General features: G+C 42.9%; 1 protein-coding gene across 1 annotated transcript; it reads right to left on the bottom strand.

The window, feature by feature from the left end:
• Window positions 1–1421: 1421 nt before the first annotated feature.
• LOC139220115 (transmembrane protein 150A-like) lies at window positions 1422–22613 on the bottom strand. Its single transcript, XM_070852186.1, has 7 exons — window positions 22549–22613; window positions 19033–19080; window positions 16407–16493; window positions 14307–14374; window positions 8913–9040; window positions 2594–2771; window positions 1422–1672 (listed from the first exon to the last, which is right to left on the bottom strand). Exons 1-7 carry the CDS (start codon window positions 22611–22613, stop codon window positions 1422–1424), a joined length of 825 nt encoding a protein of 274 aa, XP_070708287.1.
• Between the last annotated feature and the right edge of the window lie 526 nt (window positions 22614–23139).

Below are 23139 nucleotides of genomic sequence, written 5' to 3' on the forward strand. Positions count from 1 at the left end.
CTCTTTTGGAAAACTTCACCTTACTAGCGAGGTAAAGAGTGAATGCTGATTGTGTAACAAAACTTCCTGAGTAAAAAAAAACAACGAGCTCGGTGTCCGGACGTCTAAACCAGGGGTGTCCAAACTTTTTTCACTGAGGGCCTCATACAGAAAAACATCTAAAGGGCTGGGCCACTCACTAGAAGTGAGCTATGTTGCTAACTTTAATCCACTAGAGGTGATGTATATCCTCACCTCTAGTGGATTAAAGTTGGCAAAATCAATCAAATGTAGGTAAATTCTGCTTGATAACTGAAACCAGCCTTTCCATTAGTGGGCTTTCATTTATCAGTTGTGGTACAAGCTGGTCTTTGCCTTGTAGGCTCTTGTTCAGTGTAGCCCCCGCTCCCGTCCCCCCCAGCACCAGCACCAGCATCAGAGAGGGAAGCTTGAAATAGTCTGTTAGAGCTCTGGTGCTCGAATCAACAGCCTTACCTCTCTTTCTTGCCCCTCGGTGGACACCGTAGATTCCTTTGCGCTCCCCTGTCCCAGCTGGAGCTCCATCCGTCGTACCTCCACACAGCTCGTCCCATTTAAGTCCCATCATGCCAACTGCACCTGGCACAGCTTCAGAAACATCCTCACCTGTCCTGGTGCTCTTTAGACTGCTAACATCAAGCAGCTCCTCCGTAATGTAAAAGTGATCTTCATTAGTTATCAGCTGTGCTCTCATCGAACACCGCGTCTGAAACTTTCTACACTCACTTGCTGTTTCCTTAATTCTGCCATTTTGGGTCACCTGTAGCACATTTCTTCTTCTATTACTAATTTTATAGAGAAGCTGCCTCGTTCAAGACCGTTACTCCCCCTAGTGGTGAGACTAAGAAGTACAATCCAGTCCAGCGCAGGTTCCATGTGTGGGCCGCATTCCAATACATTTTTAGAATTTCCTGCGGGCCAATGAAAAATGGACCGCGGGCCGTAGTTTGGACACCACTGGTCTAAACGTTTAAACAAACTGCTCTCCACTCAGCGAGGAGCGACATCTGAGGCCCTTTCAGGACGTGCAATCTGATAAAAGGCGACTTCAGCCAGGAATTCAGAGAGCGATTGTTACATTAAGAGAATTAAAACAAACAGCGGGAACTCTGTGTGTGTGTGTGTGTGTGTGTGTGTGTGTGTGTGTGTGACGTTTGTATTGAGAAAAGGCCCTTTACAGCATCGTGCAATGCTCTGCAGTACAGCCTGAGCTTTTGCAAAGCAGGATAAAAGTCAGTCAGTCTTTGGTCACTGCTCAGAGGAAGGGCTTTGGCCTCGTGGCTGTGTGCAACAGCGAGTGTGAGGATACGCAGGATGCAGCTTCCAGCCTCTAGACTCCATTTTAGTGTCTTCAAGATTGGTCCACGTGTTGCCCTTTGACCTGCAGGGACGCTGCAGTTCGGCTACAGCATCGCTAAGCTCTCCGGCTGGCGGTGGTTGGAGCCGCCGCCCACTTCTGTCTTATGTTGGGAGGCGGAGAAGCTGGACACTCCCCCTCCTCCTCTGGACAGGACCATCAGGGTGTCCCCCGACATGCCCCCGAACTCGAAGGCAAAAGTCCCGTAGAAGAGCATGATGAGCGTGCAGTAGATCCACTCGAAGATGGCGGAGGCGTGCTGCAGGGCGAAGCTCTCCTGGCAGAAGAAAACTCCACCTGGTGATCAGAGGTTAAGGAGAACAATGGCTGCACAGCAGGAGAGAGAGAGAGAGACACAAAACCCCAAACCTCCCCACACATGTGCTCCTTATTGGTGTGATCGCTGCATCTATTTTTTAATTTATGATGTTTATTCATGTAGTGAGACATCTACTTAATTAAGTACTGTATTTGAGTACAACTTTGTATTAATGTACTTTACTTTTAATGCCACTTTCCACTTCTACCCCACTTCATGTATCTGATTACTTTATTAACTTTACAAAGGAATATTCTTGCACACAAAACACATGAAGAGCCTATAAGATATATTGTTTTGTTATAAATTAAACTATTCAACAGTTAACAAGTTAAAGTATTAAAGAACCATTTCATGTATATATATGTCAACATATATAATATTATAATAATATAACATTTTTAATAATGTGGAATAATAAAAGCAGGTCTTTTAGTATTTGCACAGCGTGGCATTAACACCTTTACTTCAGTAAAGGACCTGAATACTTCCTAGTACATTATTTACAGACACATGCATAAGAAATATGTAAGGTGGCTTTATGGGGTCAAGATTGAAATTGAGTTCTTATCTTAAGGTGGATTTCATCTCCTGTGTATGTGTTACATACTATAATATGCACCAAAGGCCCAGAGTGCAAACGTCTGCAGGGTCACGCTCTTCTCATGCAAACAGATGCAACACTGTTGTCCTCCAGCAGGGGGCCATGTAACACAGTTTACACACACAACCTCTGAACACAGAAAACACACTCACAGCCAAGATCATGGAGCCAAACACTCCGTTCCATGTGGAAAACCAAACAGGAACTACCTTAAACAACCTTTAACATTTTAGGAAAATGTTAGTGTTTGCTGAAAAGACAACACACGCATGTTTGTCTCATGCTGGTAGGATACTGAGCACCAGGGCGATCAGTGCCAGCAGGGCCATCCCCACACGAAAGTGACCTATCCGGTACTCCTCCTGGGTCTTGGCCAGTCTGTAGGTCAGAGCCGACTGAAGACACACAAACAGCATGCTGGAGGGGAAGGCCACCCCAGCGCCAACGTAGTGGAGGACTTTGGCAAAATCCACCTGAGAAATTAGCAGATAAACACAACAGACGTTTAAAATCTTGCAAAGGTACCGTTCAACCTCAGGGGAACAGTAGTAGTAGTAGCAACAATAGTTTTGGGTTATTATTTGGTCCCAGTTAGGTCAGTCGATCCACCACTTCGGTCTTACTGACATATACTGTTGAATAGATGAAATGTGGTTCAAACAGTCACGGTCCTCAGAGGATGAATCCGAACAGCCTTAGTGTTCCCCTCATTCATTGCCTTAAATAAGAAATGTCTCAAAAATATCTGTAGATAGATTTTCATGAGAATTTGAGCAGACGTTCGTGGTCCTCAGAGGCTGAATCCCCACTGGAGATCCCCTGATGTTAGTCCCACTTTTCATTATCCTGAGAAAAGTTCTACGGACTTGAGCGGTTAAGATTCTCCGGCTTTTCCTGCAGCATTTGTGGTTTCGAGTGAAATATCTCATCAACTATTTGAGGGATTAACATGAAATTTGATGGATGGGCATTCATGCTCCCCACAGGATTAACTGTAAAAACTTTGGTGATCCCATGACATTTAAAAAGCACAATCACTGGGTCAAAACTTCATTTTTCCTGTACTGTGTTGCTTGCCATTTAGCAAACGTTAGCATGCTAACACGCTAACCTGAGATGGTAAACAAGGTGAACATTAGACCTGCTAAACATCAGATGTTATAGATCAGATGCTATAACAACTGCAGACGGATGAGTCAAGACTTCTGATGGATATTTTCATTCATTCTTTTCTTCTTTCTGTCTCACATGTGCTGCATCTGAATATTTTTCCTGCCACAGTTGACCTGATTCTACTGCCCTCAACACGAAAAAACAACAATTGTGTAATAAAAACACAAATGACACGCAAACAAAGGGGTTATTGTGACCCAAATCAATATCATCCGACAAAGAACGTCACAGGACGGAGCAGGACAATCTGCACCTGGAAAATACAGGATGAGAGAGGAGCTGGAAGAAAAACGCTGCAATGACACCAATTTACAGAGATAACGAGATCACCTGAACACATCGTCTCTGACACGGACGACAGCGAGTCAAATTTGACCTCAAGAGGGAATAATTAGATAATCTGTTACTGTAAAGAACTCGTAACAGATGACGTGCTTTATAATTTATATTTATTATACTTATAATTCAGGAAACACACACACACACACACCTATATTTACAAATGCAGCAGCTGGTATGATGATGGCACATCCTGAACATGGGGTTAAGTGAATGAAAGAAGTGCATTGTGGGAGACCTCACAGCTGTTTAAGCCGTTTAATTACAGGGAAGAGAGACACAAAGAGCAAGCAAACACACGTTCTGTGTGATTTATGTGGGCTAAAAGTTCTCCATTCATGTCTGCAGGGGTGAATATGAGCAGACTTTTATAGGGACATGATTGTGTTCATTTTAAAAGAACAAATTATAAGCTGTCTCCAGCAAAACAATCATGAAACTCAACACAGACATTAGCGGAAAGTCAGCAAATCTACATGTTCACCCTCTCTTTGGTTTAGTTCTAATGTCAGGAGGCCACAACTGCAGACCTTTAACCAGATTAGAAACCCTGTGGTCTCCATTCAAGACTTTAAAAAAGGTCCCATATTATGAAAAATGCACTTTTTGACGTCTTTTCAACATGAAAATGTGTCTTAAGACGTCCAAACTACGAGAAACACCTCTTCTCTCTTCTTCTCCTGCCCCATCTCATGCCGTTTAGATTTGGCTCCCTTTATGATGTCATAAGAGGATATATTGATCATGTGACGCCCCCACCCAGCACTTCAGCAGGTCGACTGTCCCCGCCCAAAGAAAAATCCATCTGTCCGCCATTGTTTTTCCTCACTAACACCCGCTCTCGCTAACACGAAGACTTTGAAGGCGAGAACAGAACACACAAATTGATCCGGTCTGTTATAACAGAATAGTGTGTTTATTGAACATTAAACCATCTAAACATGTTCTGGTAAGACCTCAGAATATAAGTATGAACTTGAAATGAGCACCATTTAGTAATATATTAAGCAAAAATGGCTAAATAAGTCTCTGGTTCCAGCTTCTCCAGCTAAATCTCTTCAGATTTGACACCATCCAGCTGAGCTCTAGGAAACAATTATGGGCATTTTCACTATTTTCAGATGACTAAATCAATACCAGAAATAAGACGAAGGTGCTACAGAATATATGCAGTAAAAGATGAGTTATCCATACTAAAGCTACTTAAAGTCTAATAATAAGAGTGTTAAAGGGGTAAAAACGTGGAGAAACAATGAATAAGACCTGATCTGACTTGAGATGTCACAGTGTTTTGCTACGTCTCCTCCCTGTTTGGCTCATTCATGGTTTCCTGAAACTCCAATTCAACATCAACAGTTCATCTCAGAGATGTAAACAGCCGCCCTCGTGTGTGTGTGTGTGTGTGTGTGTGTGTGTGTGTGTGTTTATCACTCAGCAGATGTGGCGTCCGCGTGGAGAACATTTCTATGGCATATCACCCCCCTAAAGGACTGCTGCCATGTTTACACTGAGGAAAACACTGAGGTCCATTATGTAAGGCTGATCTCGGACAGGGAGGAGGACCCTGCAGCCAATCAGAGAGAAGAGGAGGACCACCCTCAGACGCTGGTGGGCGAGCTGGATGATGGAAACAGTGTTTCCCCCGATATGTAGTCAGAGGGGCCCAGACGTGTACAGACGGAGCAGAAGGAATCCGAAACACTGGAGAGGGCCTCTAACCACAACACTGACCTCTGACAATGCACACGTGCCTCGGTGTTAACACTTAGATCTCAAAACAGGTCTGAGGGATGTTACATCACACACACATACACACACGAAAGCAGCTATAATTCATATTTTGAGTCCTAACAGCAGGCGAAGCGAGCCAGCACCAGCAACAAAATCAGTCTGACTGACTTGTTTTCTATTTTAGACTGTCCTCACTGTGGCCCAAGTGGTGCTGCCAAACTTTTGTGTTTTCATTTCTGTGGCTTTGATAGCACCATAATGGACGAGCAAGAGCTGATTTGTAAGTTGAAATGAGGAGTTATCTGAACGATAGCTCCTGAATAAGGAGGCAGGCGGCTGTAGGGAGGTCACAAAGAGATGATATCCTCTAAATATCACAATATAAAGCGTGTGTTTAGAGAAAAAGTACAAACAGAGGGAAGTAAGTAATAAGCTCAGCGCCAAAACAGCAGACAGACACAGTTAGACGCCAGCTGGTGAACATAGTGGAGCAGATATTTCACTCTGGAGGTGGTGGAGACCAAAAACAGAGCTGAAAGGGGGCGAATAGTGGACTTAAATTCATCCGGTGACAAAAAAAGGTGACTTCAAAGGAAGGATCATAGTAGTAGGAGTTGTTGTTGTCATCACTAATAAAATAAATCATTATTTTGAAGGCTCTTCACGCCTCTTGTTCTCCCTCACAGGTGTTTTAACCCACTGAGTATAAGCGCCTCAGGTGACATCTTTCTGAACCTCAGATTAATTACTGTTGCACGTGTAGAGCTGGGCAAAGGTCCACCCTCATCATTATTATCTATTCACTAAGTTTGATAATCACATGTAACTCCACCACAGCTTCTCCAAAGGTCAGCGTGAACAAAAGTCTCATTAACCAGGATTAATGAAAAAGTCTGGTTTGAAAGCTTTGAAATACTTTATATAAAATTTTATAACTCCTTAAATGCGCCACATTTGATAAATGCAGAGGAGTAAAATGTACAAGTGCCTCAATGTTAATTACAGTACTTGTTGTAACTCCCTCCACTGCACATGCCTGAACACATGAACGTCAGTGTAAAATACAAACGCTCAACTACATTCCTGGCAAAACCCCGACTGTTAGCACATGTTCAGCACCAGATTCGACACAGTCAGCGCCCGAGGTGAAGAAAACTGTATGTGCTGAATTATATTACATGCCTGTATGTTCCTACGCACAGAATACATGTGCATGCATGTCTTCCTGTTTTTAATCACCACATATATTTGAAACCAAGAGCATAGTAACAAACCAGCACAAAAGAAGATAAGAACACCTCCTTAAACTGAGCTTTCTTTTTTTTTTTTTTTTGGGGTGTATTGAGGCGGCAGCAGAGACACACACCACGCAGCCAAAAACATCTTGTTTTTAAGATCATACCACCAGAGAGAGGCTGCCAGACAATTTTCCAGACAGAACAAACAGAACATCAAAAGAGATTTGGTTGGAAAGTCTACAAAGTGCTGAGAGACTGCAGGGGAGAAGCACATCAGAGAGGCTCAGCAGCCACGACGCAGCGCGGCGTTACTCAGCCAGCAGAGGCGTCGCATGCACGTGTGCGGTTAATCCATCATGAGAGGAAGTATTTAGTGATGTAATTCAGTTCAATTACTGCAAACGATGTGATATTAACACTTGGCTGTTGTCGTTGCTGATGTGATGCACAAAGAGTTTATAGTCTGTAGTTCAGATAACAGCAGAGAGCAGGAACCATTTAATCTGTGACCTGCACCAGAGTGTCGGTGTGATAGTTAAAGAGAAGCAGGATGGTCTGAGCTCTTTAGTCTCTAATGTCACCTCCACTCTGTTAATGTTACACAGAGACTCTCTGCTTCCAGTCTCCATGGCACTGACCCATAAAGCATCTGAAGGCTTATCTCAGCATTAAGCTCTGGACAATGTAGAACGTCTTTGTGTAAGTACTATTTTAACCTCACAATAATTCAAGTAAACAGACAAGAGGAAGTACAAAATTGAATTGGTATTTTAACATATTTAAAAGTATCTATTTACAGTATAAAGGCCACATGGTGAGCTGCTAATATTATAAAGAGTCCTGCTGACTCTAACTAGACTACATCAGGTGTGCTCTGCACAAAGTGAGAGACAGTGAGATGGCACTCTTTTCTCTTTCTGTGAATGAATATTGTTCACTGCTGCCACTGAGTCGTTTCATTCATTTCCTCATTTAATCAAATCATGTAAGAAAAACACCACCGTATTTTATTTTGTTATGCTTTCTTCCACTCGTCTATCTATCGATCTATCTATCGATCCATCCTTCCACCTCTGTATTTGGTTACAAACCACAGTATTGGACAAATACATTTTTCTTATTATGTTGATTATGTTGGGATCCATCTACTAGCTGGGAGCTAAAGGTCACAGCATCACCAGTGTCAGCGGGATTCATCATCTGGAGACCCCGAAAAAGAAACTGTTCATCATTCCATGATCCAAAGACTGATGACGGACTTTGTTGGAACCACGAGGCTACAAAAATGGCCAACCAGCCTTTAGTGTCTGATCATTTAACCGTATTATTATTAATTAGTGAAGACAGATTGGTTATCCAGCCTTGGATGAAACGCTCCAGTGTTTTTAAACCTGGGCCCCATTTCTATATATTTTGAAGTTCAAAATGAGAATATGGGTTTAAAACGTTTGGAATTAGTCCAGTAGATGTAGGCTGTAATGTAATAAGTACGTCCACTAAAGGTGCCTGTTTTTACCAATGACAGGTTCAGGTTGTTATTCCAAGTGTCTGATAGCATCACGGAAAAGATCCCTGCAGCACAGAAACATGTAGGATCCTTTTTGTTTAGCCAGAATTAACTAAAGTTAGTTAGTTAGTTTGGATCCAACACAATAACACAAACAGATGGAGGCAGCAGCAGCAGCAGCCCATTAACTCCCACAGTCTCTCAGTGGAGTCTGGTGGGTTTGAACACAGCGGCTGTTTCTGCTTGAACAAAGAGGATTTACAGGTCTCTCTCTGCAGGGATCCTTTCCGCAATGTTGTCAGAATAACAATCTGAGCTCGTCAGTGGTAAAAACAAGCAATGTAAGTGGACGTACTTTGATGTGGGTCAGCTGCCTGGAAGGGTAGCCTGTCTGCTGCCAGCAAAGGTGACCTACTGAACTATTTACTCGTCATTTCAAACAAAAGAATAAAAGCAAAAATTGGGTTAAACTACCATCAACCCGAAGAATAAATACTGTGGCAGAGATGAAAGCGGTCAATCTAAAAACTAATTTGTCCTGTTACCACTGTTCCATGTGTGTCAGCTGATAATCTGCCTCTAAACCAGCACTATCAAAGTCCAGTGAGAGATCAGATTGGGATTACCTGGAAGTTTCCCACCATGATGAGACCAGCAGCACAGATCCACGCCGTGGAGAGGCCGGCGGTGTTCAGGACACAGTTCTGGTGTTTCTCGATCACGTGAGCGTAACGCAGCAGACCGATCAGCATCACTGGAAGAACAGACGCAGATGAGAAATGGAGTTTATATACAGTTTCGGTCTTGATTACTTATTTTCCAGATAGAGGAAAAACAACATCCAGAAACAAATTCAGGACTTGGGTTACTCCTTACATGCTGTCCACCATCCATCATCCTTGTTTACTTTAATTGATACGGGTTATTTCCCAAATAATTGCAATGTTGATGTTGGATACGAGGATGTAATTTCTCCTTTTGCACTTATTTATCTGACTGGTGAAGCCTGTTGGGATTTTCTGAAAAACTACCACGATCTCTCTCTGAAAAATCTGTTTCAGGGATAAAATACATAGAATTCAGTTTCTATTTTTACTCACAACGTGAAACATGTAACTAAGATAAGTAGGTAAAGAAGAGTGCAGGTTTTTTTTCTTGGTTAAAATGTGAATTCAACATTATTCATCATTAAACCTGCAGAAACAGTTATTTGGCCACTTGGGAGCAGCAGAAACAACACTGACATATTATCACTTGTTGCAGAGTTGATAGCAAACAGTTAACCATTTAAACTCTCCATTTTTGGTCTCCACCAACTCCTGAGGAAAATATCTTGCTAAACGCTCCACTATATTCACCAGCTAGTTATTAGCGGTGTCTAACGGGTAGTCTGCAGTGGGTTTACGGAGCTTTTTGACTGATGACTACAGACGATGAAACTTCAAAAACAAATCCAAAATTCAACCTTCAGATGAAGATAATCAGTCCAAACTGTCAGGGAGGATGGAGTGAGTCCAAAAACACAAATGCAAATCACCACTGGTGGTGCCGAGCATGGGCGTGGTAGTGGGGGGAAAAGTGGACCTGACTACCCAGGGCCCGAGTAGGGATATTTTCATTTCGAATGAATTGGGCCCTCCAATTAATTGGTGTCATAATTTATTTCAAATATATTGATAATATCAACTGAGAGAATGAACTTTATGTCAAAGTCCTCCCAACATATTGGACATTCTGGGGGCCCCTCTTGGAGGTGCAAAATGGTTTAGTCCGCCCAACAGCGACCGGCGACAAGTGTAACGTCAGTGAGTCCAGGTTGAATGACCTGGGGGATAGACATGATGCTGCCCAAGGAGCACAAGTCGGGGTATCAGAAGAGGAAAGAAAAAGAAAGAAGGCAGAATGAGGGGAGGCAGTGGCAGCTGTTCGCTGCTTTCTTTCCCAAAGGTGAACCGAGTTTGCTTGTTATGCAAAGTCCAATTAACTTATGTTGGTATGTTGGTTTGCGAGGGAGAGACGGAGAGAGACAGAGAGAGAGAAACCATCACAACACTTGACACATTATAAATCAATATCTGATTTTTTTATTTTTAGATTATTTTTTCTCTTTATCTTTAGTTGTCATAGTAATAGGCTCCACTGGGATGGGGCCCACTGACATTGAGAGTGTACAGGGCCCAGAATTTGGTGCTACGCCCCTGATGATGAGTATCAACTATTAAATGGTTTAGAAATAATACATAATGACACATAACATTTCTACCATCATATGCTTTCCATAATGACGGAGAGCACGATTCAGAGAGTGTTAACATATAATTGGGTTGTATATCTGTCTTTACATGTATATCTATCTGTTTTTCCACTTGCACTGCATCCATCACTATTTTTGTTTAACTCGTTATGCTGCCTCCTCACCAACGTGCAAACAAATTAGCAAATTAGACAGATTTCCAGGAGAGACCTTTGCTCTCCTTTTTTTTTTTTATTAAACACGAAGATGGAGAAGCAGCATCAAAGGAACAGCGAGCTCACAGCGTTGCCTCGTAAACGTAAGCCGATGATGCTGCAGAGATTCCTCTCCTCTGTTTATCAAACTGCTCCATCAAAGCTTCGCTGCCATCTCCCGCTGCTCTCCCGCTCCTCCATCTGATGCTCACGCCGCTCACATCTGGAGCTCATCACCAAGCGACTGTTTTCGTGTCCATACTGTGAGTCCAGCAGCGAACACAGAGGTCAGGTTTTGATGGTGGAGTGTACGCAGCGATAAGACGGCTTGTTTTAGTTTCTGGGTTATCTGTACGTCTCACCGGCTGCCGCACAGCGAGGGGTCGGCGTTCTGATCTTCTCATCTCCGCTCACACCACACCTTGGAGTCAAACAAACCGCCTCACAAACACAAGCCGAGTATTGTTTATGAGAGCAGAGTAAAATAAAATAAAGAGGGGAAAGCTTTTGATGTTGGGGAAAGAGCTCGCACACGCCAGCATTATCATCCTGAGGGGAACATGAAGGTCTCCAGTGGCTGCTGATCTCTGGAGCCACCGTGAAGGTGCCATTCATGGGATCACCACAGTCAGTAGGATTCATCCTGAATGTCTGAACTTCTTAATCATCCATTCAATAGTAGTTCAGTCTGCACCAAAGTGGTTTTCCCTCATGCTGTTGGATGCCATTCTTTTCTTACTATTGTCTGGTTTTTTAGGAAAAATGCTAATGAAATGGCTGCAGCTTCTGACTGTCTGACTCGACCTTCGTGGGCTACCAGCAGGTTTACCAGGACACCAGTCTGTCCTCACCACAAACTTTCCTTATCTAGGTTCAAACTACATGGACTGACAGAAATACATACATAAAACGCTTTAAAAAAGGTTCAGCGTGAGGGGTTTAGGGAGACCTGTGAGCAAAAACGGAATATAGTATCCATAATCATGACTTCAACCGTGTATAATCATATTAAGTTGGCTGCAACATGTAATCTCACCGCTAGATGCCACTAAATCCTCCACACTGGTCCTTTAAACGCAAAGATGAGATTGAGCAGTATTTGTAATATTGTGCATTTTACTATTTTAATTCTGAATCCAGGCCTGTTAGATGGTTCTGTGGCGCTCACTGGGTGTCACCAGCCAACTTTAGGATGAGCAGCAGACACGGAGGAGAGGACCTGAGCTGAGACAGGTTAACGGGCCCGTTAAACATTCCAGCATTTTGTCAGAAGAAACCTTTAGAACCAGGTGTTCCCTGGTGAGCGGTCACATAACTGACACCTGAGATTCAGCGCTTTGAAGAAAGAAACTTCAGGCAGGTCGAGGTTTAACCATTTAGAGTGTGACAGTGTGATAACCTGGCAGCTCTCAGTGCAGGTGTGAAGACGCAGCCCATCATTCAGACCGTGTGATCACATGTCTCGTTCTTTTAGTCCTCTTTATTATTCTTTGCTTCATCTTGTCTTTTTTTACGTCTCTTTTCCGATGACATCTGTTGTTTGTTTTTCCTCTTCCCCTCCGCTATAATGGCTCTTCTAGACTTTCCAAATCTTATCTGACTGAATGGATCAAATTCTGATGGTGAAACAAATCATTTCGCAGGTTGTGACTGATTCCCAGGTGTCATTTTGGGCCCAGCGGTGTCACGTGATGGATGCTGCTTAGCCACAATGGAAAATTTGAGACATTTCTGGAGAGACTTCTTCTTTTCATTTCCAGCAGATCAGCCACAAGTAGTGCATTCCTGCCCGCCGCTGGTTCAAAATGCATTTGGTCTTTGCAAACAGAGATTATGCATGCGTTTATTTGCATGTAAAGCTCAAAGGTCATCCAAGACACATGTTAATGCCATGACTGGAGAGTAAGCAGCAGGGAAAAGCTTCATGTGTGTTCATAAGTATGAACATGAGACTCTAAAACCACCTCCATGTGTGTCTGAGCTGCTAAGAGGTTAAGAGCATCAATCATTTTATCTCCTTTCCTACTAATATCCTCACGTCTCTAATGGAAAATGCTTCTATTATGTCTGCTTTGTTATATTTCTCCTCAGTATTTGTAATATGGTGCCATGTTTAGCTCCACTGGTGTTGCCTTGATGGAAGTTTACAGACACTGAAGCCTACGTGATCAGCAGCACTTCACGCTATAGTCGAGCACCAAACCCAGTTCCTCTGAAAACACGACATCAAAAAGTCAGACGGCGCTGTGCAAACAAACACCTCTGTGTGAGAAATTACAAACTCAGTAACGCCATCATCTAACCATCACTTCTGTTTCTCCCTTTTATGTTCAAATGCAAGAATTAAAATGGGATTTAACACAAGCTGAAGTGTAAAACATCCCAGTAACGGCCTTGAAAGCTGCAACACAACTAGATTAAATACGAGAGAGACCAAAGTGCTGAGCAAGTATCGAGCTCAAGTTTGTCCTTGTCAGGGTTGTTTTCTGATATTATTACTAATTACCTGTTAAGAAATGTAGTCAGTGACCTAATAAAAGGTCTCCAGTGGTGCCTCACTCCCAGACGAGACCACAAACTGATGTGTTCCTAACCTGATCATGCCTTTTTTCTTATCTGTAACTATACTGGAATACAGTTTTTGTATCCTAACCATGTAATGCTGTTACATGTTGCACCCTGCACCCTGTCTAAATACTAGAGAGGCAGCTTACAGAACAGAGTGTATCTGTGTGCAGAATGAAGAGCAGCAGCTCCTGATCGCTTCCAAAACGATATTAATAGTCACGATATTCATTTTCTAACCTGCTCTACCTGTTTCCATCACTTTCTTGGTTTTCTACTCAGGTTCCAGTTGTATTGGAGAGTAGTTTACCATCAGTGGCAGATCTGAACGTGTTGTGGAGGTACACCGGTACGTTTGGAGTTCACCGCTCAAGCTCAGTTCTCCAGCTTGCTTGTCGGGTGGTGTAATGTCTAATCCAGGGTGCTCTCCAGCCTCTTGTCATTAGGCTTCTGCCACTTTTCATGTGAACAACAGAATGCAACACCGTGAGCGTCTTCCAGGAGAGAAAATGTGTGTCGTCGTCCCTCTATTTCAACGATGAAGCTTTCCCTCCTACTCAGTGACACAATAAAGCTCAGGAGTGTGAGTGTTATGACAAAAAAATCAATCAATCAATCAATGTGCACCACCCTGAACTCTGGGCAATGAACCCAGAACAAGCCGGAGGTTTGGCACACAGCAGAGCAGTTGCCCTCGTGGTCAGAGGGTGAAGGCTCATGAGTCATGCGAGGCCTAAAAATGCACCAGTCATGGCACAGAGTACATTTTCCTCTCCTTAAGAGAGGGGTGGGGGGGTGAGGCGGGATCTGGCAGTGGATTCTGGGGGGGGGGGGCAGAGACTTGGCTGGAGCCACTACAGCTGAGAAAACAAGTCTGGAAGTTCTGAGTGCACTCGGTCCACCAAAGGCAGCATGTTGGGTAAATGTGTGTGAAGGTAAAAAAAAAAGAAAAGAGCAGGACTACAGCTACACATGTATGTGACTGAACAAGTGAGTGTTTTACTCACCCATGAAGGATCCGGTGCTGCATATGAGGCTGAAAAAGCAGCTTTCAGGTGGGAGGGTGCCACATTTACTGCAATGGAAACACAGAGGAGAGGAGGGCTGGTTAGTGAGGGCTGGTTAGTGAGGGCTGGTTAGTGAGGGTTGGTTGGTTAGTGAGGGCTGGTTGGTTAGTGAGGGCTGGCCTGCAGGCTCACTGGACTAAAGTGCAAGTTCAAATCAGATCCATGACCTTCATGCCCCCCCCCTCTCCCCTTGGCTTCTTGATCCTGTCCTCTTTCCTGCGCTGCACTCTCAGGCAGGAATTCCTTAAAAATAGTCATGAAAAAGCAGAGCTGCCTTATATGTGGACTCTAACCACGCCGGCATTTTCCCGTGGTGAGCAGTTAAACGGAGACACGATTGTCTATAAATGGAGATCGACAGTGTTGCTGTGAGGACGAGGAGGAGATTTTCATCTGTGGATCAAAACCACCACTAAAAACGTTGTGACACTAAAACTGTAACAAGACAATGATGCTGGATTCGTGCTGCAGTCGTTACTTCTCAGTAAACTCCTCCTCCATCCTTTCTTGTTTACATTTCACGACTCAGTGTGGCGGCATTTCAAAGAGCGGTGAAGGATCCACTACACACAACAAAGACTCGTCTTCCTGTCGAGGTGAAGAGGGTCGCAACCCCCCCCCCTCCACCCACCAACCCTCGGACTGAGAGCCTCATTCGGGCAAGTGTGGACGTATCTCACGACAAACTGCACAGCAGCTGTTATCCAAAGACAAGCTCGACTGGTTTAACCTTTTCTAACTGTACAAACTGTCCGATATGTTGATCATCACATGCATTAAACTACAAAAAGCCCTTTTCACAATAATATCAACACCTTCATCTCCCTGACACACAGATTTTTACACACACTGGTGAGTTTTACAATGGAAATGTGTTTTCTCCTCCCTCAGGCTGCTTCACTGACGGATTTTAAATCGTATTTTAAATTATCGGACAGCGCACAAGCACTGAATGGTTGAAACTCAAGGTTCACCTGCTGTTCTCTATGCAAAGTGTTCTGCTGCATATGCATGAATGTAAATGTAAAGTATGAGGACTGAACACTGTTGGTCAGATTACGATCAGATCACACCGTCTCTTGGCTCTTTCAGTGTTCATGACTTTAATGTAAAAGCGACCAGGATGCTTATTAAGACATGAGAAATCACCATCGTCCATGAATCATCTCTCCAGCACAAAGTTTACTCCAAATCACAACCTTTTCTTTCTTTTTGTTTTCCGTACACACTCTGCAACTGAGTGTGCAGACAACTGGGAGATACTACGTCATCACAACACTGAACGTTGACCCTCCTGCTCACTCATCTGTCACAGTTGTAGAACATTTCTTACCTTGGAGATAAAACAAAACACCATTTGCAAGCTCACCCAAGAGTGTGTGTGTGTATGTGTATGTGTGTGTGTGTGTGTGTGTGTGTGCTCTGTCAGTCTATGTAACACACCCCTCGCTGCGGAGGGGATTGTGGGAAAGAATAACCAGCAAAGCATGCTGGTTTGCAAAATGCAACCAGATGCTGTAGGACATCCTGGTATTTTTGGCTTACTGCGTTCTAGTATGGTAGCATGAACCCACTCTGACACTCTTGTTTCTCTGTTTGCTGTTTGGTTTCAGTGTTTCAACAAAAGGAGCAGAAATAAACCTACTATTCATTGTTAAAAACAAAAAGCAGACAGAGCCGAGTACTTTATAATGACTGGCAGAAACCACAGCGAGGCCCGCCGTGATTTCTCATCAGTGCACGTCCGTCACTGGACGTCACATCATACGTACAGCGTGCGTTCTGCTGTGATTCACTGATGTTTTTGTTATTGTTAGAGCAGAAAGAGGATCCGCCGTCTGTTGATTTACTCCGCGGTGGTTTCAAGAAACCGCACGGATGGCGGAGACTCAGTGTCAACAATCCGCCATTGTTTGGTTCGTTGAAGATCACATGCAGGAACCAGGAGACTGCGGCAGTTTCACGGTAAAACAACACAGCAGCAGTTTTTCAGAGCAACTAAAACGCTGGTGTAGTACCTGCAGAGGTGGGATCACTTACCTGATGAGTGGTATGTTGTCCAGGCTGCAGCACAGAACAGGACCCCTCTGTAATGGAAGCGGCTCCTCACATGACTCATTATAAAGCCTGTAAACCCACACAAACATGCAAACACTTAGTTTAGTCTGCAAATACTGAAGGATAAAAAACATTTCAGCAGAAGAGTGAAGTTTCAAAAGGACATCAGCGACTTAAAAAACCTATTTAGGCCCAGCTGGAATTGAGGAAAACCATCTTAAAGTAGTTTAAAGTTCAAAAACAAATCCACATTTCAGGTTGAATTTTTACTTTTTCCACCTAAGAACCAACTCAAAAGGTGCATAATGAATGTAAAGTAAGCAAATAGGTTAAAACTCTGTTAATGGTTGAGCGTCAACTCACATTTGGGACATGACGTCACCTGTTCTACGCAAACGAAGGTAAATAATTAATTAACCCAAAACATTTTCAGGTGAAAGATCTCTTAAATAACACAGTTAGATGCTTCGCTGCATGTGTGGTTTCTTTGACAACTGCAGAAATATCAGAGTTTTCCCCTCCTTATATGCTGTATAATATATAACAGCACATCTCCACAGTACTGTAATCAAAGAAAAAGCTGAGCAGTTTTAGGAAAACTGTGGAGACGGATATGAATCGAACATTTTGCATGATAGGGCACTGAGAGAGCAGCATCCATTGTCTATTTCACAGTGTGTTTTTCTGTCAAAGACAATAAAAGGAATCTTGATTTTAAAACAAAATACTCTACAGCCACATAATACGGTGTACTTTGCCTGTGATGACATAGTCAAGACTGGCTGAGGGATATTATGTAAGGAAGTGAAGTGGTGAATCACGTCAGCTGTGAGCGTTCAGTTGTCCTACTCTTGAAGTGGACACTGAAGAAGCTGCTCTTTATGTTTTACTTATGACCCAAGAAGTACTTTCAATTCAATACCTCATAACAAATGACCACAACTAGACTTAATGAACAACAACATGGTGCCCATATCTTTAATTCGATAATTCATAAAAATTAGAAACAATAAAAAACAAAGCTTCAAAACATGAATATAGAGACACAATACCAGGAACATCCATCATCTGCTACAACGAAACACACAAATAGAAAATAAAACAAACTCAGCTAGTAGAACAGACTCCATCTAGACACAGTACTGTTAGAAAATGGGTTATTTAACCAAAATAAAGGGAAAAAAGAGGAAAGATTATTATTATTCTGGGTGTGCATGACGTATAAATATGGTGTCTGTTGACCAGATGAAGATTCACTTACACTGAAAACACAAACGCACCAGTGAGTGAGTGAGTCAACTAATAAATTACTAGGTTTTAGGTTTTTTTTTTTAAAAAACATCTTGACTTATGATAACCGACGCTGTTATTAATGTACTGTGGCGTATTTATGTGTTCTCTGTACCAGCTGGGAAGGTGATGCTTTCACTAAAGGAACAGGCAGGTGTTTTTACAACATGTTTAGATTTCACATACCACAAAAGTCACTTGATAGCAGAGATAAATCCAGCTGACACCAGTCTGGATTCCTCCTCATCCTCCTCCCAAGTAAACAAATGTGTTTGCGTTCCTTCTCTTAACTTCAGTTTACTGTAACCTGAAATATTCCTCCCTTATTCACCCAAATACGCTTTTGCTTTACAGGCCTCACGTAAACATTTGCCCACTGCAGCACTTTATTTTCCTAACGTCCTGCTCTCCATCTTCATCTCTGCGTTCCTCCCTCATCTCATGCCTCATAATGTTTGAATTAAGACCGACAGGCTCGCCAGGAAGTGGGAGCGGGGGGCCTCGTTGATGTAGAAAAGACTCCTCGCCATGAAAGACCTCTTTCCTGAACCAATGCTGCATAAACACACCAGCTGAGAAACTGATGTTTTTCACAGTTTTCTGCAAGTGATTATTCACAATCAGGGTTTTGAGTTTTGTGGCACATTAACAGAAGCTCCATCCTCCATCCACACTGAGGTGGATGTTTTAAAGACCCACACAGCTGGTTTTCTGCAGCTCGAATTAATATAAAGCGCTGATTTGTAAGAAGATATAAACGAAGAAGATATTAACTACTGTTGAAGCATTTTTAAATGCTGGTGAGTTTTCACCTGTAGATTTTGGTTCACGTGGACATAATCTGACATTATGGCACCTAATATGAAACATTTTCGGACGATGTGAAGTCGTCTTTGTGTCTCTTTTTGCTCTGTTTTAGGTCTCCACCATCTCATGAGGGTAATATCTCCTTCTTTAGCCGCTAAATGCTCCAATAAGTTCACTCGCTAGTTTCTAACTGTGTCTGTCTGCTGATTAGTGATGAGCAAACAGCTTATGTCTCTAGTTTTCAGTCTTCTTCAACACAGCGGGATGTTCATTTGGTCAATTATGGTCCCATTTAGAGGAAAATAGACCAGGAAGAGGAGGCTGGGCTTTAGGACGGCACTACCTTGTGACCAACCAATCAGAGGTGGGTCATGTCTAAACTTAACCACTGAGACTTCGAAACGGTGGTCCACAAACCAACAGGTGACGTCATTATAGCTACATCCACTTATCAATAATACTAATCATGAAGGTGTGTGTGTGTGTGTGTGTGTGTGTGTGTGTGCTGTACCAGTTATGCACAGGGCAGACGTGCTGGTTGTACAGGGCCATCGCATATCTGCAAAGGTAAAGAAGAGAAGAATCTTTGGTCAAAGAACAAACAGGGAGAAGATATTGTTTCGCTTGGTGTGACTTCGAAATGTTCTGGACATAATCTTTCAAACATGGCCGTGGGTACTCTTCTCTGTTTCCCCCGCTGAAATGGAGGATTTAAATGCACCGTCACATAAAGCCAGATTAATACCAGTCCAGCGCTTTAAACTTCAACCTCTTCTCGTCACAAAGCTTTGTCGTACCTGTACCTGGAAGCTGCTGGCTGTAAATTAACCTGCAGTCCTTAAATCTGTCAACTGCACAATAACCACCTCCACAAACACACAGTCTTGGCTGCAAGCCTGAGATAATTCATTACACACACACACACAAATACACAAATACACTATGGGGCATATTTTAGGCCTTTTTAGGCAGCAGACAAACTTGATTTCTAGCCGTGACTTCAGGAACGGTAGCGTCATTCATTTGTCTCCAGCTGAATTTGCTTCTCCTCTAAAGCCGCCAACATGGCAGACTTTTTCACTTATTCTGTAAAATATCTCATTATCTACTGGATGGATTGGCACTAAGTTTTGCACAGACATTCGTGGTCCCCAGATGATAACGCCTGATTCCTCTGGAGCCACCTTGATGTGCTGTGTAAAAAGTCTGGCCAACTACTTGGTGGGTTGCTTGGAAATCTTGTACACATTCATTATTTTCATTCACTGAACTGTGAAAATGTCAGTGATCCTCTGACTGAGCGCCATCATCAGGCCAGTATTTCTAATTATTGGTCAACATCAACTTATTGATGATAACGGAAGTAATAAAATCATAATTTTTAAATCAATAAAACTGTTTTTAAGTCAGTATTTTGTGTCAAATTGTGGATTTCTTTAGGAGGAAGTGGGGTTATAAGTGGGATAATGTGCAAAATGAACATGAACATAAAGTAATGACACAAAGAGCGTCGTTATTTATTACGTCATGCATTATCAAACTACTTGACAGCTTTGACCAGATGCTTTCTCCATCGCTAGGTTAAATAAAGTTCCTGTGGCAGGTTCTTTGGCCAGCCTCAGCTCTACTTTGTGTTTTGTGCTACAATGCTAATGTGCTACATGCTAAAGATGGAGAACATGGTGAACGTTGTACCACTCAGCCCACAGACCCTCTGCCGAGGTGCAGGAGCTGTGGACTCCTTCGATTCGTCTTTATCGTAGCTGCATGTCGACAGTGTTATCTCAGACTTAACCTTAATTACTCCGTCATCACTATCAGCTCCTTTTAAAACACCCAAAACACACACAGATAAGATCCATAGATATAACAAAACAAGCTGCTGATAAACACTAATGTAACTAAAAACTGAATCAATCGCTGATAACAAGCGGCGATCAGGTCAGAGGGATTGATTTGCCTTTAACTCGTAGAGCAAAGCATTTTGGTTTGGACTGATGTCAGTGGTTAATTCATTTGGTTTGGTTTCCCTTCACTCTCTCCTATGAAAGCATGACAAGATGGCTGAAGCTGCAGCGCACGCCTCGGTTATGTTTCTGGGTCATGCAGAGCAGCAGCAGACAGGTGTCGGCCTGTCTGGAGAACAGCAGGTCTTGCAGAATGAGGAGGGGGGGGGGATTACTGACAGGGAAAGACTCTGGAGACCCGGTGTGAAGAATTCTTGCGCCCACTTTGCGACGGTGTGAAAGGCTCCTTAGAAAGGGGACTGTGTCAATCCCCTCACACTGAGGAGAGAGAGGACGAGGAAAGAGAGGGACAAAGAAACAGCTGTAAGTTAGAAGTTAAGTAAATCTGCAGTAGGTGAGCGTGTAAAGGAGTTCCTGCTTATTAGTGTGCAGCCTGCAGAGTTTTCTTCAGCGATTTATTCCAGCGAATTCAGTCTCAGACTCTCATTAATTAAAAAAAAAAAAGCCTACATTTGTCCACAGATCACAGATTTGTGTAGTTAATCTGAAACCTGAAACAAGAACTAGAAAATGTTATGAGAGATGTGATCATGAGCCACCAGGGGACACTTAAAGTCCTCTAAGGGATTCTGGACGTAGGCCTGCACTCTGGTTTATTTGTTTTTATGATTAAATCGTTACTCTCCCGACCTCTCGGCCTCACTGGGATGCACACAGTGGAGTTGCACGGGACATAGAAGAGGGACACACAGCTATGGCTGCATAGCTATGTACATAAGATAATGATTATTTCTCATTAAAGGGCTAGTGCAGGAGTTCAGCGTTGCACTTCATACATTTGAGGGACTTGCAGATAAAGAAAAGGGATCAATTAAATGGAGTGTCTATTTTTTATAATTATCAGTTTTCATTTGCAGTTGGGTTAGGTTTAGGAGCAAAAACAACGAAGGTAGGTTTAAGAAAAGATCATGGTTTGGGTTAAAATGATACGTCAAACACAAAAACTCTTCTAATATATAGTTATTTACATTTTGGTTTGTGCACAAATTACACAAAACAAGATATAACACTTTTTTTCCCCACTGCATCGTACGTCTGCGCTCGACTTCACTCACTTTGGAACCGTCGTTTTACGGTTTTCCAACGACAAAAGTTGTAGATCGTGTCTCATCCTGGTACTTTTCCTTTGGCATCGCCTCAGTTAAGTTCCCAATAGATCTGGACGGATACTTAAGGATGGAGTGAAACACTGAAGACCACTGATTGGTCAGAGAGAATCGTCACTGGAAGCTGGCAGGCAGATTTAGTTTCCTTTAGACGCAGCCAGGCTAGCTGTTTCCCTCTGTTTCCAGTCTTTATGCTAAGCTAAGCTAACAGCCGCCAACTCCAGCTACATATTTGGTGCACAGACACGAAGGTGGTATCTATATTTTTATCTAGGGAGCGGCTGTGGTGTGTCGAAGTGTCCTCGGGGAAGACACTGACCCCCAACTTGCTGAACCTCCTGTGAAAGAATAGTTTCCTCCATCTTAGATTCCTCCTGAATGAATGTGATGTAAAAGCGCTTTGAGAAGCCAAAATGACCAGAAAGACGCTCTACAAATACAGACCATTTACCATTTACCCAACTCTCAGCAGGAATTAAATAAGTATACTTCCTAGAAGGATGTTTTCATACATATCTCCCCTGAATCAGACTGTTAAAGATGCCGTCCCACCACCTGTTGACCTGCACTGTGCTCATTTCCACCATAAAAGCAGCTGTTGCTGGTTGCTCCAGATGTGACCGACGCAGGGAAACACAGACCTAAGAGAAGCAGAGAGGAATCTCAAGGATGACTCTTCTCCGATACGATCGCAACATAAACAGCGAGCGCCTTCTTCCCTCCAAATAAGGAAGCTGTTGTACGTTCATGAACTCTGAGGCCGAAGTGACCACAGCAGCCTGTTTAAGCAGGCGAATGCACAGACGAGCCGCAGCACTTTGAAGTACGCCTCCTACAAATGTCACTAAACAAAAACACACACAGAAGAAGTTCCTGGAGGATGTTTGTACTCACACAACCCATATTCCAGTGATGGTGAAGACGGGCAGGCTGACAGGAAGGATCATCCACAGGGACATGACGACCACCTGGAGAACAGCAACAAACAGCAGCTCCATCAAAGCCCTGAAGGACTCGGCACAGTTCACAGGTCGAAAACAGCCTTTTTATTGTTAAAGCCTCTCAAATGTGACGATTTACTGCGTTTCTGTGTTTTATATCATTGTTGATTAAATGTCTGTTAAAGCTCTGGACTGTTGGTTGGACAAAACAAGACCTCTGACCCCCTTATAGAGTGATTGATTGATAATTAATAACTATAACTAGCTGCAGCAGCGTTATTGGACTGATGTCTCTTTAGCTTTACATGCATGTACGTCTAATCTTTTATTTTATAAAGATTTATAAAGATTTATTTAATATCCGCTTGCTACAAAATATCTTATTTTAAATTGATTAATATTGATATTATCAAATTACTGTCACATTACCATGTAAACTACATGTTAATGTTGTACTGTAAGCAGCTGAGTAATATCAGGGGCAGCCGCCTGCTTTAGCTTGTTAATCCTGCAGCTTTGGTGTTTGTTCTTCAGGTTAAATGTG

This window comes from Pempheris klunzingeri, chromosome 20 (assembly GCF_042242105.1).
Source record: "Pempheris klunzingeri isolate RE-2024b chromosome 20, fPemKlu1.hap1, whole genome shotgun sequence".
In the NCBI taxonomy this organism is placed as follows: domain Eukaryota; kingdom Metazoa; phylum Chordata; class Actinopteri; order Acropomatiformes; family Pempheridae; genus Pempheris; species Pempheris klunzingeri.